General features: G+C 35.0%; 1 protein-coding gene across 2 annotated transcripts in view; it reads right to left on the bottom strand.

Moving 5' to 3' along the window:
- The window catches only part of LOC136032878 (rho GTPase-activating protein 100F-like), a 142,409-nt gene that overhangs the window by 29,818 nt on the left and 95,336 nt on the right, over window positions 1-17,255 (bottom strand). For both annotated transcript variants that reach the window (XM_065713304.1, XM_065713305.1), the window contains exons 10-11: window positions 11,443-11,617; window positions 1,892-2,059 (exon numbers count right to left, since the gene is read on the bottom strand). In XM_065713304.1, coding sequence (XP_065569376.1) covers window positions 1,892-2,059; window positions 11,443-11,617 — 343 coding nt within the window. The remainder of the gene's footprint in view (window positions 1-1,891; window positions 2,060-11,442; window positions 11,618-17,255) is intronic.

Below are 17,255 nucleotides of genomic sequence, written 5' to 3'. Positions count from 1 at the left end.
TTTTCATGAGCTAAGTTACTCACTAGATTTTATTCTAATTTTAATTCTACTACAGTCTATTTTTTAACTTGTGTAATCTATAATCTCTCTGATTCAACCTATTTTATTTAATCATCGAACTTATTTCATTCAATATGCTAAAAACATGCATGTATATGCTATTCAACAATCTATATGTTAACTGAAATTTAACGGGAACCCTCAATACGTTAAAGGAAATTTAATTAGTAATACAATTAAAAAACAAAAAACTGTACCTGAAAACTGCGATTTTAAGATCGTTATTTACGATGTTTAAAAAGCATGAGTTTTTTAGGACAGTTCCACATTTTCTTTGGTGTTGCCAAGTTGAATCATTAAAATGAATAAGAAAACTAATAATATAAATTCAACAAAGTTATTCGTCCGTAAAAACTCTAACATTAACAACCTGTTCATTCCCAACAGTTGACAATTACATCTTCAATGGAGATCTACACCGTCTTAAGCATTTTGGTGCCACCTATTGATTTTAATTGATCCATCGTTCTGATTAATCAATCATAAATTTAGATTGAGAGCTGAACATTGTTTCTACACGTAGTGATTCACATGTAGTTAGTGATTTTATCTTCAGCTGGGATAATAATGTGATTAGACATTAAATCCCCTGCCTAGCCCTATCTCCAAGTCGGTCGCCCGATGTTTTCCAGAGGAAGTGTCCAAGTTTAGTTTTAGGAACTCGTTAGTTTAACCATACGTCAAACAATGAGCTTTTCGAAAAACAAGTAATGGTGTTAAAAAAAAACAAAAAAAACACGAAAATTGTGTTTAATTTCACTTCCTGAGCTATAATAAAAAAAAACTTCGGGTGTCTAGGACATGTTTTTTGGATGAACTTGCAAATACTTGTGATTTCGGCATTCCGTTTAGGGCCAAAAGAAGTATAAAAATAAAATATTTAAGGATTTTCGCTTTATTTTTTTTTCGCTTAATTTGGCATCACTTTTGCAAAATAAGCTCAGGTTTATGAAAATTATTTATGAAAATTAATTAGACAATTGAAATTATCAATTAATTTATGGAAAGCAAAATTAAACTTTATTATATTCTGATGAATCCATAATGGTTGTTGTCGTGATTCGGCTTTCTTTCACAAAAATGGTCCAATGTTTGCCAAACAGTTTTTTTTTTCAACGTAAAATACATTCTATGTGTATCAACTAATTCTCACGTTCACCCCTCATTGAATTTTAGGCTAGCTGGCGTTTAAAAATACATTTTTAACAAACATATTTAACAGTCCCTTTTACCTGTGCAGCTAATGGAATCGCCTGTGAGAAAAGTGGAAACCACAATTATTACTTAAAAGAGAGCTGAAGAACTTACACAACCATATGTGCCCTTGAAAATCAGAAAAAATAGAAATCATATTTTATTGAGAAAAACATCTCTACCTACAGTTTTGCAGTTTTTGGCAATAGCGGGCAGCAAATTTAAAAGAAAGAAATGTGGCTGAAAAATCAGAAAAATGTAAGCTAAAAACACATAAAGCTCATTTTCTGCTGATTTTTCACCCATATTTCTTTTTTGTTCACATTTGCCGTCTGTTACTATCGAAAACCACATAACTGCATATGATGTTCTTATCAAAGAATTAAATTTCAGGTTTTTCATAATTTCTTAGGATATCCATGGTTGTGTAAATTTCCACTTAATTAATTCAACGATGAGATTCTAATTTCACTGTTCTTGGTATTTTAAGGTAATGGGCAGCTATTCCCAATAAGCATTAGATAAAATAAAATATGGAAAATATGCATAAAAGTAAGGGGCAAGGGTGACAAACTACATTTTCTTATAAGGTTTTAGTAAAATTTTAATTTCTAAAAAAGAAGAAGAAAAATGATACCTGTGATAACATTTATATCTGGGACGTTATCTGGGGACAAGTCAACTGTCCTTGTGTTTTTCTCAAAGGCGTCTCGAAGAATCCTCTTTTTCGTTGCCGAACCGCATAACCTGTAGAGCCCTACGATATCCATTCCTCGGCGCTCGACTTCTTCAATACATCTCTGAACTAAATGAAAAATTCCATCATGATAATAGGATTATAAATTGCTACAGCAACAATGCATAGTCAATTGTTCTTGGTTTTTATCAAAGATATCTCGATGAATCCCTTTTTTTGCCGAACCGCAAAACCTGTACAGCCCTACGATATCCATTCCTCGGTGCTCAACTTCTTCAAGAAATCTCTGAACTAAATGAAAAATTCTATCATGATAATAGAATTATACACTCCTACAGTAATAATGCATAGTCAACTGTCCTTGGGTTTTTCTCAAAGAGATCTCGAAGAATACTCTTTTTTGTTGTCGAACCACATAACCTTTACAGCACTAGGATATACATTTCCTCGGCGCTCAGCTTTTTAAATACATCGCCGAACTAAATGAAAAATTCTATCATGATAATAGGATTATATTATAGTAATTATATAATCTATTATAATTATAGTAATAGGATTATATACTATAGTAATAATGCAGAGTCAACTGTCCTTGGGTTTTTCTCAAAGGCATCTCGAAGAATCCTCTTTTTCGTTGCCAAACCGCATAACCTGTACATTTCTCGACGCTCAACTTCTTCAATACATCTCTGAACTAAATGAAGAATTCTATCATAATGATAGGATTATACATTGCTAAAGTAATTATGCATAGTTAACTGGACTTACTAAATTAGTGGTAATTCATGGACATACAAACAATTGCAAGAAGGAACCAATTACCCACAATATGTCAGTATGAGAATTCTGATAAGTAAAGGTTACCCCTTTGTCTTCTAAAAGCTATTTAGTCTTAAAAAAAGGATGGCTAAAAGTTGCAATCGCAAACTCGCAAAAGTTTTCGTCATAGAAGTCTAAAGATCAGCTTGCAAAGAAGTGTGCTCTAGAAACCCTGCTATGCTTCATGTCAATAACATTCCCTATGAGGTAACGAAGTACCTAGGTAGTGGGCTATTTCCCGTTTTATGATATCTAGTGCTTTGGTGATTGAATCAATAACCTAACTTCATTCAATCAGACGCTCAATATCTGCCATTTCTAATCAGGGCAGCTTGAGCTTATCACAAGTTTTTCTAGTTTTTTTGTTTATTGAATTTAAATAATTTGTTTGACAGCGTTGTAGAGTTTCAATGTGTTGCATATTTTCAGCTGTTGTCCTGTCACTTTTTTAAATTTGTCCGATGATTTTGTGAAGTACCTGGTGACAGTTCACAGTTCCTGACACTAAGCAATTTTAACTTTTTAAAACTTTTTTTATCACACTATAGGAATGGTCAACACAATTAGCAGCTACTAAGAAGGTACAGCAGAGGATCGTACAGATAGTAAACTCAGTTTACACTTTTTTATTTTGTTCATCAAATATAACAGAAGCTAAAAAGATGCTAACTGTCTCTGGAAAACTATCATCGCTGGTCTCTCCTTGCTCTGATTCACCAGTGTTCACTTCAGTCTGATTCACTCTGATTCAACCTGTGCGTAGAGTAATTATGTTTAACCTTATTTACCTTCAAGTCCAAGAGGAAGATGGATGTTGAGTAAAGAGTTAGTATACTGGTTTTGCAGATAGGTTAAACGCTTCCTTCGTCAATTATAGTAATTTTGAAATGGTTTTCCCTCAAGAACGGTAAGAACTGAAACCTCCACTACCATTCTTTAACTTGATTCAGATATTTTCGTTATACCAATGAGTAGAATGTATAAGCCCTTCCAAAGTTGTCCAGTTTACCGTGTCATCTACTGATCAAACTGCAATTCAATATATTCTGGCAGGATGGTAACTGACGCTTGATGCCAGAGCGTTTTGTATACAGCAAAGCAGTACTCCAAAACGTATTTCAGATACTCAACCTGAAGTACACTGTAATTTGTATTTTGATGTCCCTGGAAAACATTTAAGTACATATTTCAAATATATATATTTAAATGTTTCCCCATCACAAACTATGTGGGATCATGGCCCTTCCTTTCAAGATTCTAAGCAGAAAGGCGAGGAGGTTGCATGGGTTTGAACCAGTATTAAGTAAGGATTTTAAATCTGTATGACCTGAGAACAAAACTGGGCCCTCAACCACAAGAAAACTCGCTACCCCTCCAGCTTACAACTTATTAGCTGAATCTCAGGTATATTCAGCCGTGTTTAATCGAAAACGTGCTTTGATTTTCAATATGAATGATTTAAGGCACTAAGTGGACAGCTCCTATCTGCCCATTCTTTTCATAGCGGATAGGTAGACATGTTGTGCCTCGTTTGAATTGGAAGCAAACACAAACTTTAAATCTGCATTGACAAAGGCATAATATGAGCCATGTTCCCTTTATTTAAAAGGGAATTACGAAAAGGCAATCAGTCTCTATGATTAAAGAACCAATGTGCTACTTTTTCCTCTTAAATACCCTTACCTCATCTGCCTCCTACTTTTAAACTGGGAAATAGGTAGCGTACACTTTGTCTGAATAAAAAACGTGCAATGACGACAAATCTGCATTATTCAAGGGACAAAGTCCTCCCATGATCCCTTGGAAACCCAGAGGAAAAGTGGACATACTGAGCCCTTTTTAAAGCAAAATTATACACTATACTAAGATATTTATAATCGGACATATGGATGACAGACTTGTCTATCAACAAGTGAAATGACATCATTTTTATAAAATCATAGAATGGGCTTATGCCAGATTTGCCTCTCGCTCAATACGAATATCTGCTTTGGCTTTTTCCACAATTAAGCTATAACTTGAAGGCTGCAATTACTTGATTTTAATTAAAAATTAATGGATGCGCAAAATGAGCCCATGGTCAATCACAAACTTTTAAGCATGAAGACAGACGGTTTTTTGTTTCTGACTGCTAGATCAGCTTGAAATTTTTGGACAAGTACCTTGGAACAATGTGACATGAGAACAGTGATTTTTAGAGGAAATTAACCTTCTTCCATCTCCAAGCCACTAGAAACGTATGAAGTAAGTAATTTCTGGCCAAGGGAAGCGAGGAAATGGATTTTCGGTGGTGAACATCGCTTCTAAGCCATATCAGGTTTACACGCAGAAATTTTTTTTAGGTGGAGGGCCTAAGTCTTAGAGTGGGAATACCCATTAAAACAGTAGAAAAGACAGTTTATCTGAATATTAGAGGGTAAATAGCGACAAAAACCGCACTGCCTTTCCATCACAAAAACCAAAAACAAGAAGAACAATAGGGAATTCTTTTCGCAAGACAGTGAGAAACAAAAAGGTCCGTCCTCAGCAAGACATAAATATATAAGAAGAAAAAATTTACAACAGGATACAATCAATACAGCTAAAACGAAAAAAAATTTCAAAACAGTACGAGCATCCTTACCTAAGTGAATTTCAACCAGGACTGATAAATAAATTGTGATGAAACGAAGCAATTCATTGAAATGAAAGAGAATGATTTAAAGACACGTTTTTAATGCTGATCTTGCTTTTTTGGCTGCTGATCTCGTATGTCTATTTGTGACAGGTTCTGTGCTAATATCTATTGGTTTTTATTCTATTTTGTAAGATCGTTTTTAATTAATTTATGTATAGAGTATTTAGTGAATATTCTCCCAAGCCCCTATTTAAGGAAATATTATTAATCTTAAGTCTGATTTCAATTACTTATCGAACTACTTGCTTTGTACCTAGGTCATCAAATAGTTCGTGGTAACGAACTGTAGTAAGGAGCGATCCGGTTCAATAGTAAACGAAACTTTAAAAAAGGGATTTTGATACTAATAGATCAAAGAATCTGATTTTTATGCTGATTTAAATATATAAGTTTCATCAAATTTAGTCTTACTTATCAAAAGTTACGAGCCTGAGAAAATTTGCCTTATTTTGAAAAATAGGAAGAAAAACCCCTTAAAAGTCACAACATCGCATTCAGCGTATCAGAGAACCCTACTGCAGAATTTTCAACCTCCTATCTAGAAAAATGTGGAATTTCGTATTTTTTGCCAGAAGACCGATCACGATTGCGTGTTTATTTTTTTTTCCCAGGGGTGACCGTATCAACCCAGTGGTCCTAGAATGTTAAAAGAGGGCTCATTCTAACGGAAATTAAAAGTTCTAGTGCCCTTTTTAAGCGACCAAAAATATTGGAGGGCACCTAGACCCCCTCCCACGCTCATTTGTTTCCCAAAGTCAACGGGTCAAAATTCTGAGATAGCCATTTTGTTCAACATAGTACCAAAACTTAATAACTATGTCTTTTGGGACGACTTACTCCCTCAGAGTCCCCGGCGGAGGGGCTAGAAGTTATGAACTTTGACCTGTGTTTACATACAGTAATGGTTATTGGGAAGTGTACAGACGTTTTCAGGGAAATTTTTTTCTTGGATAGGGAGGGGGTTTACTAAAGTATTTTTAGTAATTTCAACTATTTCTTCTACGACCTTTGTGATTCAGGGGTCATTCTGAAAGAATTTGGACAAAATTTAAGCTTTAATGTAAAGAGTATGGTATTAAAGAGGGGGCAAACCCCCTCATATACGTAATTAAAATATGCGATTATAGAAGTTCGTTACGAAAGTTAATTTGGAAGTTATGTATATTTTTTATAAATAAAAACGTTCGTAAGAAATTAAAAGTTTTATTTGCCTTGTAAGTAAGCAATAGATTAAAGGGCAACTAAGCCTTGGCAAAAATGTCAACTTTTGATTTAAGACAGATAGGTTTTTTTCGACGGCAGGCGATAGCTCTTGACGAGCTGATCAAAGCATGCGTCATCCATTTTTTGGTAGAAAAATTTCTTCGTAAGATATACCAGTTTGAAAGTTTAAAGGGTTGACAACTTCAGTAGTGAGGTATACACTGAAACCAAAAATAGGCCGATACCAATTGTGAGACATATAGGGGAGTTTTAAGCCACAGCCGGCTGTTCACTCATAATCATCTTCGGAAATGAGGGGCTCGCAACTTTTACTAGTTGGTGTACCTTTTATTTTCTGGTGTATTTGCTGATAGTTTGAATCCAGTGGAAAGACATGCAGGGGACTTGTAAGTAATAATCGGCTGTTAGGCTACAATCATCTTCAGCGATGAGGGGTTTGCAACATTTTCTAGTTGCAATGGGGGGTTTGCAACTTTTGCGAATTGGTGTACCAAGTATTTATTTTAAGATCCTTACAGATTAACAACTTCAGCGTTTAATCGAAGCGAGGAAACAAAACCGAAGTCTCGCAACAATTTACTCGGCGAAGCCAAACAAAGGTTGCCGCAACACCTCACGTTGCCCATGCAACGTAGATATAGTTATCATTGTTTTATGGGAGTATCTTTTCAGTCTACGGTTAATTGTATTATTAATAAATGAAAGAGGATCTCATCTCCAAAAAGTATTTACCTGATAAAGCCTAGTTCTGCTGTGATGTAGGAATCAGAACAAATATTTAGGGCACGATCGACGTGAGAGATTACAACAGCTCTTTTAACTTTTGGAGGGTGGTTTCATTTAAAATATAAATATCTATTGTTTTGTGTTGGTTTTCTGTAAAAAGTAAAATTGCATTTATCTAGGCTACGAATAATTAGGACATCTAGCAACGAGATTTTATTTGCAATTTAAATTTCTAAGGTAAACTGTGAATTCCTATCATATGTATTAAGGTGATCTAAAAATCATATGTGGTGAATTCCTATCATATGTATGCTGGTAGAAAGAATTACGGAATTGGAAATACATTGAATACTTGTTAAAAAGTTTAACCAAGGTCATTAAGATGTCGCAATCTAATCCTGTTATTGAAACTTCTATTAAGTGATAATTTTCGTTTATTTTATTTCCTAATTAAACAAAAGAAAAAAAGATTTTTTTAAAATGAAAGTAAGTAGCGACATTGAAACTTAAAACGAACAGAAATTACTCCGTATATGAAAGGGGCTTTTCCTTCTCAACGCCCCGCTCTTTACGCTAAAGTTTTACTCTTTCTCTTAACTCTACATTTTAAAACAGTAAATAACTTTAGCGTAAAGAGGGGGGCGTTGAGAAGGAAAAGCCCCTTTCATATACAGAGTAATTTCTGTTCGTTTTAAGTTTTAATGTCGCTACTTACTTTCATTTAAAAAAACCTGTTTTTTTATTTAATTTCTGAACGTTTTTGAATCAATGCATGTTTTGATTTTGGCTCTCCGCAGAGGAATAATTAAAACGAAATTTATATGTTTTTTTTTTGGCTAAATGGCTTTCTCATAATTTTGATCGAATGATTTTGAGGAAAAAAGAGCGGGGGAGGAAGTCTAGTTGCCCAGCGATTTTCGGGTAATTAAAAAAGCAACTAGAACTTTTAATTTTTTACGAATCTTTTTATAAGTAAAAGATATACGTAACTTATAAATTAGCTTACGTAAAGAACTTTTGTATTTTCATGTTTTTATTACATATATGAGGGGGTTCGCCCCCTCATCAGTACCTCACTCTTTGCACTAAAGCTTAAATTTTGTCCCAATTCATTAAGAATGACCCCTGAATCACAAAAGCCGCAGAATAAATAGTTGAAATTACTAAAATACTTTAGCGTAAAAAGCGAGGTATTAGGAGGTTGTGTGCCCCTCATATGGGTAATAATTTCTGTTGGTTTTAAGTTTTAATGCTGCTGCTTATTTTCAGCAGAAAAAAACTTTTTCATATTTATTTTTTCATTGTTTTTTTTTTTTAAGTAATGCTAGTAAATCCTGCGCTCCCTTCATGGAAATTTTCTTTTCCCATGACAAATTCCTCCATGGAAATTTTTTCCAGCATATCCCCCTCTTCTCAACCCCTGCCTCCAACCAAAAAATCCACCTGAAAACGCCTGTACACTTCCCAATAACCATTACTATATGTAAGCACTCGTCAAAGTTTTGAACTTGTAACCCCTCCCACGGGGAATATGGGGGAGTAAGTCGTCCCCAAAGACATAGTTATAAGGTTATTCGACTACGTTGAATAAAATGGCTATCTCAGAATTTTGATCTGTTGACTTTGGGAAAATAATTAGCGTGGGAGGGGGCCTAGGTGCCCTCCAATTTTTTTGGTCACTTAAAAAGGGCACTAGAACTTTTTATTTACGTTAGAATGAGCTCTCTCGCAACATTCTAGGACAACTGGGTCGATACGATCACCCCTGGGGAAAAAAAACAAACAAAAAAACAAACAAACAAATAAACACGCATCCGTGATCTGCCTTCTGGCAAAAAATATAAATTCCACATTTTTGTAGATAGGAGCTTGAAACTTCCAAAGTAGGGTTCTCCGATACGCTGAATCTGATGGTATGATTTTCGTTAAGATTCTATGACTTTTAGGGGGTTTTTTCCCCCTATTTTCTAAGATAACGCAAATTTTCTCAGGCTCGTAACTGTTGATGGGTAAGACTAAACTTGATGAAACTTATATATATCTAAAATCAGAATTAAAATGCGAGTCTTTTGATGTAGCTATTGGTACCAAAATTCCATTATTTAGAGTTTTGGTTACTATTGAGCCGGGTCGCTCCTTACTACAGTTCGTTGCCACGAACTGTTTGATAATTGCTCAGATAATGCTACATCAATATTTGTACGCATAGACATAGTGTCAAAACTATTGATAATTGTATATTCTGAGATATTTAAGTTTTTGAGTTTTTCAACTAAATCTACCGAATTGCATATGTAAGATTTTTGAGAAAAAAGCAAAGGTTTGAAGGCTATACATAACCATTTTCCAATATTGGAGGCAGGGGCTTTCGTACAAGCTACGATGAGGAATGCTTTGCTTATTTAATTTTGGTATACCATAAAATTTTGGACAGAAGCTGCCCCGGGGAAAAAATTATTATATAATTGTGGAGTAATTTTACCATTTTGTTTTAGATTTTTTTAAATTCATTTATAATTTTATCAGCAAACTGATCAGTATGATCTTGGGTTATAGTTGTATATGTAGTTTTGTCATTTAGATGTGTATAAATATTTGTGTCGTAATCTATCGTATCCATGACAACCAAAGAATTGCTTTTATCTGCTTGAGTTACATTAATAGACGGGTGTCTTAGCGGAAATTAGATAGAATTCTTAGGCCACGCAAAATATCTGGTTTTATATTGGCGGGAGAATTAGCCTTTTTTTGATTATTGTAAAGGATATCAATAAGACTAGCCCTAATTTCGTCTGGGTTAGAAATAGATGTATAAAATTTGTGCAAAGAAAACTCTAGAGAGGAAATCAAATCTGCCATAGGAACTTGGTAGAAGAAAAGAGTATTTGGGACCTTTTTCGAGAGTTTGAATTTCGAATGGTTCAAGCGTTCTAGAGGACAGATTAACAGCAGCCAGTCCAGGAGTGAATCTTGGAGCACAAACAGGGTTATTTATTAAAGATTCATATAATAGGTTTTCCAATTTTTTAATAAGTCGTTCCCTTGATAAGCGGAAATCATTACTAAACAAATTTCTTTCCAATCTTACAACTTGGTTAAAATCAGAAGAAGACAAATATAATTTGAAAGTCATAAATCTCCCAAATTCTGGTAAAGATAAAATTCCAGTTACTCGCCAAAGAGGTATCTATCAAATACCATGCGATTGTAGCCAAATCTATGTAGGGAGAACTCACCAGAACTTAGAGAAACGCCTACAACAGCATAAAGATGATATCACCCAAGCTCTAAATTCCAATATTGCTTCTGTTTCCTTTGATTCTGCTTTAAGCAGCCATGCGTTTGAAAATCCTAGCCACAAAATACTTTTTGAAGAATCTGTCCTTATTGGCAATGGCCTAGGTATAAAGCAAGTAGTTCGAGAAGCAATTGATATCAGACTTAAGATTAATAATGACACTTCCTTAAATTGGGACTTGCACAAATTTAATGCTCTATACACATTTAATTAAAAACGATCAAACAAAATATAATAAAAAACCAACAGATAACAATACAGAACCTGCCACAAATGTACCTGTGGCAGGTTCTGTCACAAAATGCAAGATTATCATTAAAACGTGTTTTTAAATCATTCTCTTTCATATCAGTGAATTGCCTATTTTCATCACAATTTATGTATCAGTCCTGGTTGGACTTCGCTGAGGTAAAGATACTGGGACTGTTGTGAAAAAATTTTTCATTTTGGTTACATTGATTGTATCCTGCTGTAAGTTTTTTTCTTCTTATATACTTATGTCTTTCTGATTATACTATTCATTCTAATTTGTTTCCCACTGTCTTGTGAAAGAATCCCTATTGTTGTTCTTCTTTTTGGTGTTTGTAACATTATAGGGATTCTGGGAAAAGTATGAAAGCCATGATATTTCGGAATACTTGCACCCCCCCCCCCCATACATTCCAGGAAGAATAAAAAGCAAATATTTCCTGCAGTTCTACTTAAAATGACAAAACTAATACATTTAGTCAGTATCATAATACTTACCTAGAATAGGCACACCGACAGACGATGCTTCTTTTACGACGACACCTTCAAGGTCTGCTCCAAAAATTGCACTGTGAATTTGTCTATTTGCAGGAACTCTTCTAAATGCTAATCTTGGTTCTGTGTACTGCAATTTCAGGTAAAGAGTTCCACGAGGCTCAAGTCGCAGGGCAAGCTTCAAAGAAAAAGGGGCTTAGAAGCATTGTCATACAACTGTATGACACATTTCGCTATGTACGAGGCTGTTTGAACAGCATTTAAAGCATAAAACTGTATTTATTATCTTATATTCCTAGATTGGAACTTATATTTAGTTTTAATCATAAGCATTGCTAAAGGTTCTTCTTTGACTATTATATTATTTAAGAAAATAGGAAGCGATAAAGGACGTGTGTAGGGGGGGGGGAAGAAAGACTGGGGGACCTAGTGCTCGAAAAAAATTCTCATGTATGCACAACTATGTGAAATTTCTATGCTTGCAATTATCGAATATGCGTCTGGAGGGTCAAGAAAAAACAATCTAAGTATCTTCATTCATCTTCATCTTATCAAATTATAATCAAGCAATATTATAAGGCAATCAGTTTTGCTTTTTATTTCTGGTGATAGAAAACACATAATTTGAAACTTGTACGATTTTAAGATGCTTTCAAAGGGTTATAACGAAATTAAAAATAATCTTGAGCTTTTTGGTGCTGGGTCTTCGAGAACACAAGTGGTCAACACCTGGCCAAGCCAAGTTAAATAGCAATTGATTATTTATATCCGATAATATTTTTAATTAAAAAAGGAGAAATAAGATGGAAACCCATTTAGAGGAAAGCTGCTTAAATCCACCGAAAACAAATGACAAAACTAAAAGTCCCGGTTATATGATTAGGTAGAACATCCGATACCCAACCCCAGATTTAGGGGTTAGAGCTTGGTGTTGGGCTTTTTTCTGTTAGTAAAAATTAAATATTTAGTTGGTAAATTTATAACAAACCATATAACTGGCTTTTGTATAAAGTGAATATACCACTCGATGCCTTTTTTTTATGCTCTTTACGAATATAATAATCACTTCTATCGCAAATTCAGATTTAAGCACTTTTTTAGCTCTTAAAAATGACGAATTTTCAAAAAATTATGACAGTTCATATAACTGACTTACCAATAAAGTGAACATACTACTTGATGCCTTTTTTTTATGTTCTTTACGAATGTAATAATCGCTTCTACCGCAAATTCAAATTTAAGCACTTTTTAAGCTCTTAAAAGTGACGAATTTTCAATTAAATTACAAGTTATCCGTCATTTCCTACAAAATAATACTACGTTTTCTCCGCACCGTTTTCTACAAAACAATACCACATTTTCTCAGTGCTACAATTATTTGTAATAAGTTTAGTTTAGGTTAGGATAGGTTAAAAAGTGCTTAAATCTGAATTTGCAGTAGAAGCGATTATTATATTCGTAAAGAGCATAAAAAAAGGCATCGAGTGGTACATTCATTTGATATGAAAGCCAGTTATATGGTTTGCTCTAACTTTACCATTTAGTTTTGCGTAAGAGTGAAATTTTAGAAGAAAAAATACTGCTGGTAAAAACTTGGAAACCATTCAAATTTGCGGTGGGGTGTGGGGGAGGAGGGGCAATTTTCTCTGATTCTCAAAAAGAATATACACTACAGCCTTTTTTTACCTGTCGTCCAGACTTAACTTCTAGTTAAGATAAAATTACAAACAAAATATTTGAAGAAGAAGCACATGCTTTCACGAAATGGCAGGAGCGCCTTTGAAAAGGCCTTTAGAAGCCAAGCAGAATGAATATGTTTTTGTGACTCTTTTTGACAAAGAAAAGCACAAGTCTCCCTTTGTATTAAGACAGTCATAGAGGCCCCTAGGGTAGTATTCCCTAGGGTAAATGTGGATGCTAATAAACAAGTTTTCCCAGTAAAAAGAAAAAAAATAGCTTCAGCATTTTGGAAATGAATGCGACATAGAATTTACAAGGTTTGCAAAAACAAAAGCATGAAGTGTGAATGTACTGCTCTCTTTTTATCATTACTTTTCGATTTCCCTAGTGTTATCCCCTTATCTGGTTCTTCCAAGTGGTATTGCCTTTTCATTCTGTTAGCCTCTGTATTATAAGTTCTACTGATATTTTCTGCAACCTACTGTCACTAAACTACGCTTAAGACGCGCCCTCATGACTCCGGACGTTTCCAGACATTCCAAGCCGTCACAATAATTCTGGATGCCCTGTACCCCAAACTGTCATAACGACTACTGCAGCTATATTCCCCAGGCCCAGTTATGACGTTCGAAGATTATTATTTTTTAATAAGTTGATTCCTCTTTTAATGAGTTGACCACCTTCGGAGCATGAGAGTTATAAAATTTCCTATGTAGCTTCCGTTCATTTCAAACAGTTCGTGGTAACGAACTGTAGTAAGGAGCGACCCGGCTCAATAGTAAACGAAACTCTATAAGGAATTTTGATGCTAAAAAATATATCAAAAGAATCGAATTTTTATGCTGATTCTAAATATATAAGTTTCATCAAATTTAGTCTTTGTCATCAAAAGTTACGAGCCTGAGAAAATTTGCCTTATTTTGGAAAATAGGGGAAAACACCCCCAAAAAGTCATAGAATCTTAACGAAAATCGCACCATCGCATTTGGCGTATCAGAGAACCCTATAGCAAAAATTTCAAGCTCCTATCTACAAATATGTGGAATTTCGTATTTTTTGCCAGAAGACAAATCACGGGTGCGTTTTTTTTTCAGGGGTCATCGTATCGACCAAGTGATCCTAGAATGTTGCAAGAGGGCTCATTCTAACGGAAATGAAAAGTTCTAGTGCCCAATTTAAGTGACCAAAAAAATTGGAGGGCACCTAGGCCCCCTCCCACGCTCATTTTTTTTCCCAAAGTCAACGGATCAAAATTTTGAGATAGCCATTTTGTTCTGTGTAGTCGAAAATCATAATAACTGTGTCTTTGGGAATGACTTACTCCCCCAAAATCCCTGGGGGAGGGGCTGCAAGTTACAAACTTTGACCAGTGTTTACATATAGAAATGGTTATTGGGGAGTGTACAGACGTTTCAGGGGGATTTTTTGGTTTGGGTGGTGGGGCTGAGGGGAGAGGGCTATGTGGGAGGATCTTTCCTTGGAGGAATATGTCATGGGGGAAGAAAAATTCAATAAAAAGGGCGCAGGATTTCCTAGCATTACTATAAAAAAAACAATGAAAAAATAAACATGAAAAGTTTTTTTTTTCAATTGAAAGTAAGGAGTAGCATTGAAACTTAAAACGAACAGAGATTATTCCGCACAAAACGGGTTCTAAAAATACTTTAGCATAAAGAGCGAGGTATTTAGGAGGAGATAAATACCTCGCTCTTTATGCTTAAGTATTTTTAGTAATGTCAACTATTTATTCTACGGCCTTTCTGATTCTGAGGGGTCATTCTTAAAGAATTGGGACAAAACTTACGATTTAGTGTAAAGAGCGAGGTATTAACGAAGGCACGAACCCCCTCCTATACGTAATAAAAATATAAGAATATAAAAGTTTGTTACGTAAGTTAATTCTTAGGTTACGTATATTTTTTACTAATAAAAACGTTCGTTAAAAATTAAAAGTTCTAGTTACCTTTTTAAATAACCGAATAATTGGAGAACAACTAGGCCTCCTTCCCCACCCCTTATTTCTCAAAATCGTCTGATCAAAACTAAGAGAAAGCCATTTAGCCAAAAAAGATTTAATATACAAATTTCATTTTAATAATTTATGTGCGGAGAGCCGAAATCAAACCTGCAATAATTCAAAAACATTCAGAAATTAAATAAAAAAACTAGTTTTTTAACTGAAAGTAAGGAGCGACATTAAAACATAAAACGAACAGAAATTACTCCGTATATGAAATGGGTTGTTCCCTCCGCAATCCCTCGCTCTTAACGCTAAAGTTTGACTCTTTGCCACAATTCTGCTTTTTAAAACTATTAAAAGCTTTAGCGTAAAGAGCGAGGGATTGCGGAGGGGAAAACCCATTTCATATACGGAGTAATTTCTGTTCGTTTTAAGTTTTAATGTCGCTCCTTACTTTCAGTTAAAAAAACTAGTTTTTTAATTTAATTGAATTAAAATTGAATAGTTTTGGACATCAAGCCATGGCTAATCCTAGAAAAAGCCAAGAGAGATAGTCCGATTGAGTGAGAGGCAAATCTAGCATTAACCCCCTTATTAGGATTGAATGAAAATTATTTTAGTTCATTGTGATCAGTAAAAATGATGCTAGGGGAAGTAGTATCCCCTAAACAAATCCTATAAGAGCCCTATCCCTGGATCCTTTGAGAGCCCTATCCCTAGATACCATGAAAGCCCTATCCCGTCATTCTATGACAGCTAGAAGGTGTTTGGTACACCATTCGGAGTGTTTTCAAAGAGAAACAGGTGTCTGCTACGTAATAGGGAATGTTTACTTTGCATGTTATGCTTGCTTGTTATATAATATTTTCTCTGATTCTTAAAAAGAAACTACGAGGCCCCGTCAAACCAGGATTTCCTGGATTGTTATGTAATAGGCTCTGGTTGTTCCATAATAGATTCTCTTTCAAAAACCTACGAGGACCAGCAAAAAAACCTTCAGGGCCCACTAGTGGGGAATCTTCAAGACGCTGAGATTCTAGCGAGCAATTCTACAAGGTCCCTTAGTATCCAATTCTAACTAGGCCCTTAGCAACAACTTCCATTGGGGGACCTAGCATCTAATCCCAACGTGCCCCCTAACCTAACCACCGGGGGCCCTAACATCCAATTTCACTGGGAGGGTACTAGTGAGCAATTCTAACGGAACCCTACCATACATTTTCACTGAGGGGCCAAGGCATCCACTTCTACTGAGGCCCTAGCAACAAAACGCACCAAGGCCCCTAGCATTCAATTCCATCGGGGCCCCCTATCGAGCAATTCAACCCAGCAAGCGCTTATTATGTAATGGATTTTGTTTAGTATTGGCTGTTGCATAATAGGACTTGTTAGAGTCCGCTAGTCAAGCAGGTAATCCCCACTTGCAAATGAGGGGAGGGAGTTACACGTTGGTGTTATGGAATAACGGTGCAAATGTGGGTGTTACGTAATGACGATGTACCCGTGGGATGTTACAAAATACTTAAAAGATTTAATTTTTTTCAAGACGTTTTTCTCAGGGAACCTTTATATTCTAAAGATTTTTATCCAAATTAGGATTCGAAAGAGATTCCAACTCAATGGAATGGATCGCTAGCCAATTGGACTGAGAAACCATTTCTAACATTTTGATTCGGGCAATAAATTTTACATGATAACCTACTGCACGCAAGGAGAATCCCCTGTTCGAGTACACTTGAGCTATTAAATTGCTTGCATGTTTCCTAACCCTCATCACCGAGCCGCATAGCCATTCAGCAAAGCTACTGATTTTTTGGTCTATGGAGCACATCTGCATGCTCAATTACATTAGTGCTCTAACATGACCTAGACAGGTTAAGTTACATAGTAGATATTACATAGCATCGGCTTTAGATATTTCATTACGTAAAAGATTAAATGTCGTAGTTTTATCCTGAAACAAAAAAATCTAAAGGACATAAACCGTTACTGTACATACAAATCTTATTAATAAAGTTAAATTTACAAGCATTTTTAAAATACAGAAAAAATTAATTCAAAAGCAAAAATGGCAAAAACAAAAAGTGAAGAAAGCTTGTAAAGGATAAAATATAAGAAAAAAGAACGATGAATTAAAAAAGGCGGGCATCCTAACAACCAATTCTAGAGGGGGGGG

The sequence above is a fragment of the Artemia franciscana genome, chromosome 11 (genome assembly GCF_032884065.1).
Source record: "Artemia franciscana chromosome 11, ASM3288406v1, whole genome shotgun sequence".
Lineage (NCBI taxonomy): Eukaryota > Metazoa > Arthropoda > Branchiopoda > Anostraca > Artemiidae > Artemia > Artemia franciscana.
This window is presented reverse-complemented; position numbering and strand designations above follow the sequence as displayed.